The sequence below is a fragment of the Ctenopharyngodon idella genome, chromosome 21 (assembly GCF_019924925.1).
Source record: "Ctenopharyngodon idella isolate HZGC_01 chromosome 21, HZGC01, whole genome shotgun sequence".
Classification (NCBI taxonomy): Eukaryota; Metazoa; Chordata; class Actinopteri; order Cypriniformes; family Xenocyprididae; genus Ctenopharyngodon; species Ctenopharyngodon idella.
This window is the reverse complement of record NC_067240.1, coordinates 28,715,674-28,728,321: the sequence shown is the minus strand read 5'-3', so window position 1 is coordinate 28,728,321 and position 12,648 is coordinate 28,715,674. Positions and strand designations below refer to the sequence as shown.

Here is a 12,648-nt window from a genome sequence, read left to right as displayed (position 1 = left end):
ATACATTAAATGTAAATGTTTGTCATTTCACTTTATACATAAACCTTTATTTACATTTCTTTTTAAATGGACTATATATATATATATATATATATATATATATATATATATATATATACGAACTAGGCTGAGGCCAAAGGCTACCATACAGCGCATTGAGTTACCAAGAGCTTAGGTCTGTGGTCCACTGCTCAATATTCTCCCTTCCCTACTTACCTGTATAACTGTCCCGGGAGCTGAGCTAGCTAGGGAGGCCGCAGCTTCACTGCGTCCACCAGCAACTCCTAATTGGAAGAGGGCAGAGTAAAGTACTGCTACTCCGACCATACTCCGCTATACCTCGGCTATAAGCTCTAAAGGGCAACCTTACCGAAGGGAACATATAATTAAGCATCTCGTCCTTAAGGATTAGAAGAGGCTCAACTGTTATCTTATCTCAACTGTTTGCTCTACCTTAAGTCTCCTCAAGGAGAAATAGCAAAAGTACTTTTGGAAGATCTGGTGAGAGAGCACAGAGAGTGGAACACCTTCACCAGCTCTACACTTTCATGCTCTCCATTGCTAATCATCAAAGAAGTGTGTTGACAAAGCTAGTCGACACCTGCTACCTCCGCAGCTAGAGAGGGCCACACAGAAAGAGAGACACCCATTACAATAAGAACCACTTCTTTCTCTGAAGTGCCCTATTACCGAAAGACTGTCCCCACCAAACCCTTTGGGAAGCACTCTACCTGTTTGTCAGGTCTCCTAAGGAAATGAGCCAATGTATTCCCATAAAGCTACCACCTCTGAACTGCAAGTACTGAAGGGGGCAACCAAGGAGGGAGTGAGACACGAGTGGTGGTATTGCCCACTCTCCTCTTCAGTATCAGCCATTTATATGTGTTTACAGAGGGAGCACATCACTATTACCTCCATACTCCCAATACCGGAGAGGGCGACAGACAAAAGAGAAGGAAAGGAGTGGCGGAACTGCCCACTCTCCTTCTTTGTTTTTGCCCACCTATTCACTATAGAAAATTAGGGAGTATACTGATACTGCCTCCATACCTTGTGTACTGGAGAGCGTGACAAATAAAAAAGTGGGACGCAAGTTGTGGCACTGCCCACCCTTTTCATCTGTACCTGGCATAAATATGTGGTTGAAGGGAAGCACTATAACAACTCCATATTTCTAGTACTGGAGAGATGAGGGAACGGAACACTCATAGTGATAAAATCCATTTTGTCATCTGTGAACACATTTATACTATTTCCATCATATGAATGGAGAAGTCAACAGATAAGAAAAGTGGGGCACTGATGCAAATGCAGGCACTTTCTTTTCATTAAAAGCCTATGGTATATTGTTATGAGATGTGATTAAAAAGGAGGAACATAATCTCTATTGATGTACTCCTGAGGAGGGCAACAAATGACAAAAGTGGGGCAATACAAGAAAGCCCAGAAGGCAAGGTCTGTGGTGCGGCCGATCTCCAGCGCTGCATCTGGAGACACCCCTTCACCTTAATTGATGTCCTTCAGTAAGTTGACTTGGTAGGCTTGCAACACCCACCATGGTGTGCAAAGTGACACCAGCCTGGCCCACCGCCTCATATGCTTGCTTATGAGTCGCAGCATTGTTTGTTAGGGCTTAGATGGCAAGGCACAAGCATTCCAGGAGGATGCCACACCAGGAGAAAGATAGTTTGCAATCATCTACCTCAACCTGGGGCATCCTCACATACTCGTGTTTAGCTGTCCACTTCACATTTCAGTAAGTCGACTGGGGGGTGTGTGTGGGGGGGTTTCTCCCACAATCTCAATACCTCATCATAAAGATTGCAAAGAAACAGAAGGCTCATGGGAGGGGTGCATTTGTAACCTGTGAAGAATCTCTCTTCTAGTCTGCCTGGAGCAGATTCCTTTTTTCTGTGTAGGCAAGGTAGACAACGGGCTCACTTAAAACATCCATCTCAACTCCCGTCAACTCCTCAGAACTAGACCGGGCCAATAACATGCTCTCTGCCAGATCGGAAGAGGCTGCCGAGAGAGCTTCCGGATCAGCAGGTGAGAAAATGATAGACCCGTCCCTAACTCCTCCACCAGCTTCATCTGCGAACCCCATGTTCTAAGTCTCTGTGCCATCTTGACAGCCACAGAACCGGAACCACGGGGAACAGACACCTGGCTCCCATCGCCCTTAAAGAAATCCAGGTGGAAGTAGAGTTTCATCACTGTAAAACAGTCACAGTGAACACAGCCAGCCCCCTTTGAGAGCTTGTGTGTATCAATACTCGTAATAAAACGAGGTCAGGGCGTGATACATTTTCTAACCCATTTTTTCTTTCCATGCTGCATGATACTTTTCAAACACAGATAGACACTCGGGTTTAGATTTCACATGTACGCACTCATAAACGGCTTCCTGAAGACAAAAGAGCCGATGAAGTTTTCTTCAGGCGCCCTCTTATAGCCTGTTGGCGTGCATTTGATGTCACCAAACTGCTGTAATCAATCAAAATTGGCATGTATTCACACATGCTTCAGACACCGGTTCACATGGAGCGTTCCCATATTGTCAACACCATGATGCAGCGTCAAAGTTCCTCTTCCAAAGGGAACTTTGTGGTTATCATCTGAGATAAATTGCTCATACCATTTATATTTATAATTCATTATATTTGGTTTTCTGTTTCAGAAATTTCAAACCAGTTATCAGAAGATTACCAGTTACCAGAATGTATATCTATAGAAATCTTTTGATAATTTGTTAATAGTACAATAACAGTATTATAACAGTATTAAACTAAACAAGAAGACATGCAAATTAAACATTTGGTAGTAATGGCCTTATGACAGGCAGTTACTGTAAATGAAAAGTTTACATGGATGAAACACTTATGTGTAATGAAAAGGATACTTTGTGATTTTGTATATCATACTAATATAACTGAAAATATATTGAAATGCTTGGAAAAAACTGCATTATTGATGATATTTTGTAAGATTAATACTACGAGTTTTGAAAATGTACCATTTGAAAATGACCATAGTATGATGTACGGATGTGACCGAAGCCGAATACCTTATTCGGAAAGGCATGGATAATGGCTTCAAAACATATAAAGAATTCTACCAAATAATAGGAAAAATATTCGGCAGACACAGTAAGTCCTCATTTTTGCTGGATAACAGCTGAGTCAGGGGATAGCACGATACTACATAAACATCTAACATCACTACACAATAATGAGTGTGTGAAGTGAATGAGTGTAAACTGCACAGCACGATCGAAGATAATAGCCTTTAGTAATATCAACTAAAATACTACATCATACACATTTTCTACTACTCGATATGTCTATTTAAACATTTTAAATGTTTCCTTGTCTCACTCTCTACTAGAAACAGCAAGCATTTATGTATTCTTAAGGCCTATAATTTGTTCAGATTTGCATTTTGTATGAAGAGTAAAATTTGTTTTAGCAATATTCAACTACTGAATATTTTCTTTCAACTTTCGTGTTCTTCAATAAGGTATTTTATATAGAGTCCAAATTCTCTTATTAGAGGTTGTGTTTTTTTTTTTTTTTTTTTAAATGGTCTTCTCAAGCAATTTTACTAACATCTGGTTAAAGCCAAGCCTACGTCCAGGTTTTATTCTAATATAGATATAGATACAAATAATTTTGAGATTGTTACTGATATTGGTTCTGCTGCAAACCCCTAGCATAAAGGAAATATTTCCCAACTTTAAAAGTGTTTTATATTTCCATGATTTAAAAAAAAAACATTTGGCAAGTAAATAAATAACTATAGATAACTTAGAACAACTTACATAGTTTAAATCCCATTAATATAATAACAGCCTGAACTTTTTGTCATGGTTAGCATGTAGCTAAATACTGAGATGAGATGATGAATGAGAATGACAATGAAACAAGAAACTTTAATAAACGCGGAGAATAGTAGCACACTACACATCTAACATCAACTCTGGAGCAGAGATCAAAGAAAACAGAAGGCTTAAATACACTAGAATAGATCATTAAAGAAACAGGGAACAGGTGTGTAACTAATTAGAAACTATGGAAAAAAACTAGAAATGAGAACTCAGGCAAACAGGAACAGGGAAAACCATGAAAATGAAATTAAACAGAACATGACAATAGCCAGGTTTCCATCCAAGGATTCTTTTGCAAAAAAAAAAAGGTTTATCGCTTCAAAATGTTCAGCGGTATAGCTGACGATAAGATTTCTCAAATGTCGACACAATCTTTTTCTGTTTATCTTTAGTGCATAAATTCTATGTCGATAATTGAAACATTGTTTTGGAAACACTTTTTGTCGAGAAAAAGGGCTTTAATGCAAATAAATGTGATTTCACATGACAGAATTAGCCTATAGACTACATGCAGCGTCCACGCTCGTGGTGTTGCTCCAGTTAAAGCACCGTTTCTCTGTAGTTCAAAGGTGCATCACAAGGATGAGTAGTATCTTGAAAATCTCTGCAGCTCGAGAAAATAAGCGGGTGTCTGTCGAATTAAGGAGGACTGTTGGAGTCTGCAACTCAGAAAAATGAAAGGTAAAATAAAATACAGAAATGTTACTTCTGTATCTGAGTATATAAAAGTAGCTTACTGTCATAAAATCATGATTCTGTTTCGATTTCATGATCAGAAGCGGTTATAGGCTACATGACAAATGAAAATAACAAACATGACACTTGTAAATGAAATATTTTTAGATGTGCAATTTATTAGGAAATTAGGAAAATAAAGTGGTTGACTTCTAAAGCTGTAGTAGAATTTTAGAACTGTTATGTGACAAAAAGCCTCAGTTTAGCTAATGCAGACCATTTAAAAAAAAAAAAAAAGGTTAAATACACAAATAAAATGTTTTAGGTCACAGCTGCATCTGTCTCTGAAAAAAAAAAAAAAAAAAAAAATCAACAACGATTTAATGTTTTTAATCGATTTGATGTTGTTGAACTCTGAAACCAGAACGAATAACTCTTTTGCTTTGCATGCGTTTCCGTGACTGGCTTGACTGCATGTTCAATGCGTTAAAGATTGTTGCAATATGCAAAGACTGAATATTTCACTGCATCAGTCTTTTTATGGAGCCTAAAAAATGTTTGCATACAGGACAAATGAGCTGCTCTGTGTCCAACTCTGCACTTCTTCAAATAAAGGCAGTTAAGTCCTGTCAGATGAGCTGCTCTACTTTACCGTCATCTTCTTCTGTTTCCTATTTAATAACATTATATGTGAAAATAAGCAGTAGCCTACTGGCGAATTTCAATTGTCTCATTACTTTTTACAAATATTTGGGATGCAAATGATAAGAATTCGTGATATATGCAAAATTATGTATGGAAATGGCTCAAGGGCAGATTTTTTAGCGATAGAGCAAAACTTATGCGACAATGCAGTTTTTTAGGGATGACGTCATCACGCACACCATTTTATCATTAAAAGGCCAACTGGATGGAAACAGCCTCGAGACAGCAAATTTCGCAAATATTTTTTTGTGCATATTTGCTTTGTCGATAACAAAAACTAGATGGAAACTTGGCTAATGAAACTATTAAACTAAACAAGACAAGATTACGACACCCTCGCTGACATGAGTGCATCAAATCAGAGAGATACAAACAGCATAGACATAAAAGGTGAATGGGATGTGTTTGTGGAAACTTTTTCCTCTGGACTACATTTACCACCAGGAGTTTATCTGGAAAGCCATTTTCTTTTTACCGTTAAAACCAAATAACTCCCACAAGGCTGAAAACCGGGACACAAATGTATAAAGCAAATCATTAGTGAAACTTGTGCACCTACCTCCAAGACCAGGCCTAAGACGGTTGTCATAGCCATCGAGGAGGCTGTCCAGAATCCTGGTGAAAACTGTGGTGTTGTCTTTCTGCTCATCTGTATTCTGATTGGAGCTGACAATGCAAAACAGCAGATGTTTTATTCAAAACCCAACAAAAGCAATAATCAACAGCAAAGGGTGGCTAGAACACACCCTGATGTGTAAAATCAATGCAACACCCTCCTCGGAGTAATTCTGAAACATTCAGCCTGTTTAAAGAGAATTTGCAATGTATTTGCCTGAAGACAAACAACAAGTCTCTTTCCATCTTAGGAGCAAAAGGGTATAAGCAGAGGAACAATGCATTATTAATTAGCTAAAATACTCTTTTATATGCAAATAACCATGTGGATATTCTGAGTTCTGGCAACATGAAGCCAAATGTTAAAATACACACTTATGAGTGCAAAAATAACGAACTGTGTTAATAAGTATTTCAGACAAATGATTATGAGCAAAATGCAGTTTAATCATATAGTGTAAAATAGTATTTTATGATTAAGAGCTTGTGAGGATGGTGACTAATTTGTCCTTCTCTAAAAACCATCACCGGTGGCTGTTTGTACATAATTGCTTGCTTTTTTTGGTAAGCATTGACATTATTTTCCACCTAAAAGGTACTGGACGATAAGTGCGGCTGCAGACTCAATCACACTGTTTGGTTTTTCAGAAATACGCTTGGCATGGAAGGTCATCATGATTAGTTAGCAAAGACCACGGATGGAGTGTTTTGAAATGGCAAAGATAGAAAGAGATAGAGCACGATAAAAAGAAAGAAACAGAGACCCCCAAAAAGAGAGACTTCAAACACACTGAAATGCAAGTTATGCTTGTATCCCGTTGTTTCATATCTGTTATTGCATGTAATTCCATTAAGAATTTATTAATATTTCACCAAATCAACATGACAATTATTGATTCAAAGCAGTTAAATCAAATTAGCTGAGAAGAAGAGTGCACATATTGTGTACTTATTTTATGTACTCATTTCAAACTTAGTCTTAGTGTATCCTGGCAGAATTTCCTTTATCAGAAAAAACATATGTAATGAGGTTTATGGGGTCCAAAAGTCTGAAACCCCCCCAAAAAAAAAAGAAAAAAAAAAAAGGTATGACTGGTTATGACTGGTCGATACTGACCATTTTAATTACTTTCTACAAAAGGTCATATATACTGCTTCAGTCACAGCGAACATTTCAAAATCATGAGCAGTATTCTTTCCATTTTCTGAATGGAAATTCTGAATCTTTTTTCATGTTTTCATTTTATTGCATTATAAAAATGCAAAATAGAGACATTTTCACAAGTGGTCTCACACCTTTGGACCTCGCTGGATTCAACAACAGACTGCCACAAATACAACGAGAAAAATAAAACGAGAATACTTCCACCCTTCCCCCATCGGCGCAGAGAGATATACACGCACATGCACACAGACCCTATGAGCGACACTGAAAAGGGGTCATGAGAGGAAAATGTAGTCTCATATTTTACGCATGCATGCCAGTACAACACTCACAGCATGCTGGTAATGTCAGCCTGACCCAAAATTACATATTCGCTGTTATCTCAGATAATAATAATAATAATAATAGAATGCACACAAATTCAGAGTTAGAGAAAAATCGCAGCAGACTAATATATATGTATTGGTACATTTGGTGGTAATAAGGTGAATGAGAAACCATACAGAGATGAATAACACATTGGAAAATCCATGTGCTTATGAGCAGAATACAGATCCCCATTAAACATTGTACAGCAACCCCATCTACAGGTCATATAGACAGCAACAGTGTAGAATGCATGCTGCCCAGTGCCACGGTGCTATGGGGTGTCTGCTCTCACACAGCACAGCTTACAAATAAGACATTGTATGCCTATGGCATTTTAAAGCCATGTTATAAAATATTCATAGGAATGAAAACATTACTGTGACTCTCACCTGTCTTAACGTATGAAATACGTCTAAAGCAAGCAAAACGTGGCATGACATTTGTAATCACTTTACAGTGATTATTTTGCAACCATGACTACCAATCAGTTTGAAAATGGAATTATATGCACCATTAAAACAGCAGCATAATTCTCTGCTAATAGCACACATAAATCCAAGCTGCATTAATAAAACGGTAACACTTTAGTATATGGGAACAATTCTCACAGTTGCTTATTAGCTTGCATATTGGCTGTTTATTAGTACTTATAAAGCACATATTAATGCCTTATTCTGCATGACCTTATTCTACATCCCTAAATCCTACCCAATACCTAAACTTAAACGCTACAACAACTACCTTACTAACTACTAATAAGCAGTAAATTAAGAGTTTATTGAGGCAAAAGTCATAGTTAATAGTGAATAAGTGTTCCCCATACTAAAGTGTTACAAATAAAAATGTAACAGTCATCAGTTAATATCACACTTCAAATATTAAATTCAAAATAAAAACTCAGATTGAGCAGGACACATCTTTCCAGAGGGGGAAAAAACTGTTTGGTTACAAACCTCTGCTTTTATCCTCAAGATTTAAAGTAGCACTTGCCTAGCTTTATAGAAATATCTTATTAAATGTTTTTTTTTTTTGTCTCGTTCCAACTAAAGAAACTGATGTTGTTTATGGACGATGGACACACGCATAATTTTTTTGTTTTCTTACTTCACAATGTGTGTCAGAAAAAAATCACGTATAAATGAATAACACACCATAAACCATGCATAAAAGCAAGAGTAAAAGCAAGATACAGCTGAATGAAAATATTAATGAAAGCCTCATTTGCATAACATCCTCTTTGAAGTCTGAGGTTCTGATCTTGGTCTAAGTTAACATCGTATGTTTAGATCAAAGACCTAGGTTTAGATCAAAGTCCTTACATATTAAAAATAAGACATTACTGTAACTACAGCGAAGAGAGTGTTCATCAAAAGTAGAGAATGTGTTAATCATTCCAAGATATAAGTAAAAATCAGGTGCATAAACATACCTTTTTCCAGCCAGAACACTGGTCACCAGTAAACAGGCCCAAATCCAAAGCCAAGCTGCTCCTCTTCCACCCCACATCATTCTCCAAAGGATGAATCCTCACTAAAAGAAGAGAAAATACAAAGGTTAAGGCAATAATCTGCTTAATGAAAAGCATAGCTTTGCGATTATATGGAGTATATGCATCAATTTTCATTTGGAACATAATTGAAAAATCTGATAGAACTTGAAGGTTGTTTTTTTAATTTTTTTTTTATTATTGTTTGAGACAAACAAAAACGTTTTTTTTTTTTTTTTTTTTTTTCCATAATCAAACTCACAGTTAACAATCAAAGTCAGCCTGTGGGATACGCAATTTTGTTATGTGATTTGTTGATTCACAATAAAGTAATTTGTGATGCTGCATACAACATTTGATTATTTAAATACAAATCATTAAAATGCACAATACCCCATGGTAGTTTAACAAGTACTGAACAAAATGTTCATATTTCCTCTTTTGAACCCTCAAGATCTAATTTAAAGCCTGAGCATATTCATGAATACTGCGCGTTCATGTGAATTGGAGCTCTGTGGTGGTCCAAGCCCCTTTATAGCTTATGTATAGTGTAGATTAATACTACAGCGATTCTGTGCATTATCAGGATTAAGATGAAATAAATACCACAGTTGTGCATGGCAAAATACGGCAGTCATTCCGTTTACGAAAAAGCCCTCGTGTAAATACGAAATGTTTTTAAACGCACTTACCCCTTTTCGAATATTATTTTGTGCTCATACACATATAAGGCTGTGCATCATATGAACAGAGTTCTACACATATATAAATATAGGCTAGAGCAGTGTGCTTTCATTCCGATGGTTGGCGCTACGCATTAACGCAAAACATTACACGCACAATCGGTGCTCTAATCCTTCATAAACATCATACGAAACGATTTACAGCTTTATGCAAAAACCTTGATCACTCTCCGTGATGCCCACATCCAAATCGTACGTGATCTATCTGGGCAAAATTCCCTGACTTCACATGGATTATAATGCGTACACAGTCCATAACATTCACACTTTTTGAGTTCTGTCGCGAGAGCGCATCATCAGAAGCATGTCTCTTGAATTAGTATTGGGAGTGCGCCACGGGGTTGTTCCTAAACGCGTAGTAATTAAATCGGAGTAATTAAGCAAACAGTGCACTATCATTTCAGACTATAGCCAAGTTCACATCAAACATGCACACGACAAACATCATACATATAAAAGTACCTCATAATCAATTTTAGATTTCCAGGAATATGGCACTACCTTTCAATGCCGTTGTGATCCCCCAACCATCGGTTTTTACAATTTCCAGCAAGACACAACCATCAAGTCTTATGCACTTACGTTAAATCGATCGCACCTTATCGTCAAACTTTTGCAAACGTCTTTTATGTCTGGATGCGAGGAGATGATGCTCTGAGATGTGAGCTGTGCTGAATTTGAGCTCGAGGCTGCTGCTGCTACTGCTGATGATGATGATGCTGCTGCTGAGCGCGCGCAGCTCTCGCGCACTCTTCATCGAAACTCTTCCCGGTTTACAGCAAATTAGTCATCTACCAGCCCAAATCCACAAGAATAAAGCTTTACTATAGCAGAATAATTGTGCTATGTTCCTAAAAAATGAGATCACTTGAGTACATGGCGATTGTGTTACAGAATAGAAGGTGGTACCAATCTCACATCGAAAGACCAATCCGTCCTATTTTTATATGCAGCACAATTTCACTTGCACTGCTGTCGACTTAATCTCTTTCAGTGGTCGGGAATCAAATCCTCTTACATTTTACCCGGATTTCGCCGCTTTCTCGCTCTCTTCCATTGCGTTGGAACAATAAGACAAAGCGCATCATCTCCATCACAATTAGCATGCTATTAATTATTACACCAACGATACTGAGCACTGCCACGTAAAAGGCATGTCAGACATGCATGCAAAAACATGCATGCCAAACCGCAGTGCATGCACATGCATACACCCCGAATAAAGTGGAATGCATGCATTTCTCACCGAAAAATCCCGATGACTCGAATCTTTTCCCAAAAAAGCACCTTGAAGCAGTCTCTACAAACCCTCTTCTCACTGACTCACCCGCCGCCTGAGATATTGCACAAATATTTTCAAACAAATGCTTAAGGAAGATCCGCAGTCCTTACAGCGCATCTGCAGAGGAGCTTTTCTGATAATTTGCGTAGTGAGGACACAAACTAAAAGCCGGAGGGTGTTTTAAACGTGACATTAACGAGGAAAATAGCGCATCTTATTAGAGGCCACGTCGCGAGCTTCGATTTCAGTCTGCTGAGTGTTAGAGAGCGCTGATGGTACGAAATGAAACATTAAGAAAGCATTCATACAAACTCCACAGCGTCTTGACGTTTATGTACATGTGCACGAGACAGGATTTATCTCAATAAACGATGATGAGTTGTAGCCTATTTGTCTCTCGCGCTCGCTGTCATTACTAGTTCAACTTTAACCTGATGCAATGCGAGCAACAGCCGCAACACAAATACTTCTAGTTTTAAAGTTTTAAAGACAATGTTAGTCTGTAATGTCTTGTATCTTAAATTCACCGTGTTTCCATCCTGGGGACTACCTGAGCAAAGGAGTGGGATCTCGCGTATCACTGCACGTTTCGCACGTGACTGTGCAGACGGCGTCATGTGCATCAGGAAAGTTTTTATTTGCCGAGCGTACCCTTCATCTAATCAGGAACTCATAAATGATTCACATTTAGAGAGTGACATTAATTCTAATGCACGATCCGTATGACTTTGCCCGTTTCGCTTCAGCACCACGGACAGCCACGAGACTGCAGACAGCTTTAAAAAGCTCTCCAGCTGAGCTTTCTTACAGCAAGCACGTGCACTGGAGGGTTACGTACAGCAGAGGTCTATTTGATGAAACCTCTGCATGATTAAGCATGATATTAGACAGAAGTCATCATGTTGTTTGCAAATAAATAAAAATAAACATTTTAATAACTTTATTAATATTACTGACCATGGTTGCATGTAATGTTGTAGTCAAGACCACCTAAACAGTGTGTTCAGAACAAGACAAGACCACGTCCAAGGCAGGGCGAGACCAAGTCAAGACCAAGACCAGACCAGCACTCCTCAAATTCATCTTTCAGATGACAAAATCCAGTTTTGCCTGCCGCACAGAAGTTGCATTTGAATTGGTAAAATTACAACCGCATAAATAATGTTCAGATTAATGTTTTAAAAATAAAATTTTTGTTTTATTGAAAGTTTGTATAAAATCAATCATGTTTGCATTCTTGCTCATTTAAAACAGCTCTCTTGCTCTTGATATTGCTTAAAGGATTAGTTCACTTTAAAATAAAAAAGCCCAAGCTTTACTCACCTTCAAGCCATCCTAGGTGTATATGACTTTCTTCTTTCTGATGAACACAATCAGAGATATATTAATAAATATCCTGACACATCCGAGCTTTATAATGGCAGTGAACAGGGATCAACGAGTATGAGCTGAAGAAAGTGCATCCTTCCATCATTAACATACTCCACACGGCTCCGGGGGGTTAATAAAGGCCTTCTGAAGTGAAACGATGCGTTTGTGTAACACGTTATGAAGTAAAATATCTAGATTCCGCCAGACCGCCTTCCATATTCAACTTAAGAAGAAAGCGTAAATGACGTTGCGTCAGTTACGTTTTTTCGTAAGTTGAATACGGAAGGCATAGAACGTAGCGTAAGTGTTTTGAACTGTGAGAGGTATTACACTTTCTTCATAAGTTGAATA

At 38.0% G+C, this 12,648-nt stretch overlaps 1 protein-coding gene across 6 annotated transcripts in view; it reads right to left on the bottom strand.

Moving 5' to 3' along the window:
• The window catches only part of gabra1 (gamma-aminobutyric acid type A receptor subunit alpha1), a 33,221-nt gene extending 21,754 nt beyond the window's left edge, over positions 1-11,467 (bottom strand). The window contains exons 1-3 of one of the 6 annotated variants that reach the window (XM_051877816.1): positions 10,891-11,467; positions 8,845-8,945; positions 5,826-5,932 (exon numbers count right to left, since the gene is read on the bottom strand). In XM_051877816.1, coding sequence (XP_051733776.1) covers positions 5,826-5,932; positions 8,845-8,924 — 187 coding nt within the window. In that variant the 5' untranslated portion in view covers positions 8,925-8,945; positions 10,891-11,467. Of the gene's footprint in view, positions 1-5,825; positions 5,933-8,844; positions 8,946-9,593; positions 9,651-10,106; positions 10,766-10,890 lie in introns of those variants that run through there. The other 5 variants (XM_051877817.1, XM_051877818.1, XM_051877814.1 and 2 more) reach the window with 5 other exon arrangements.
• Positions 11,468-12,648: the final 1,181 nt, after the last annotated feature.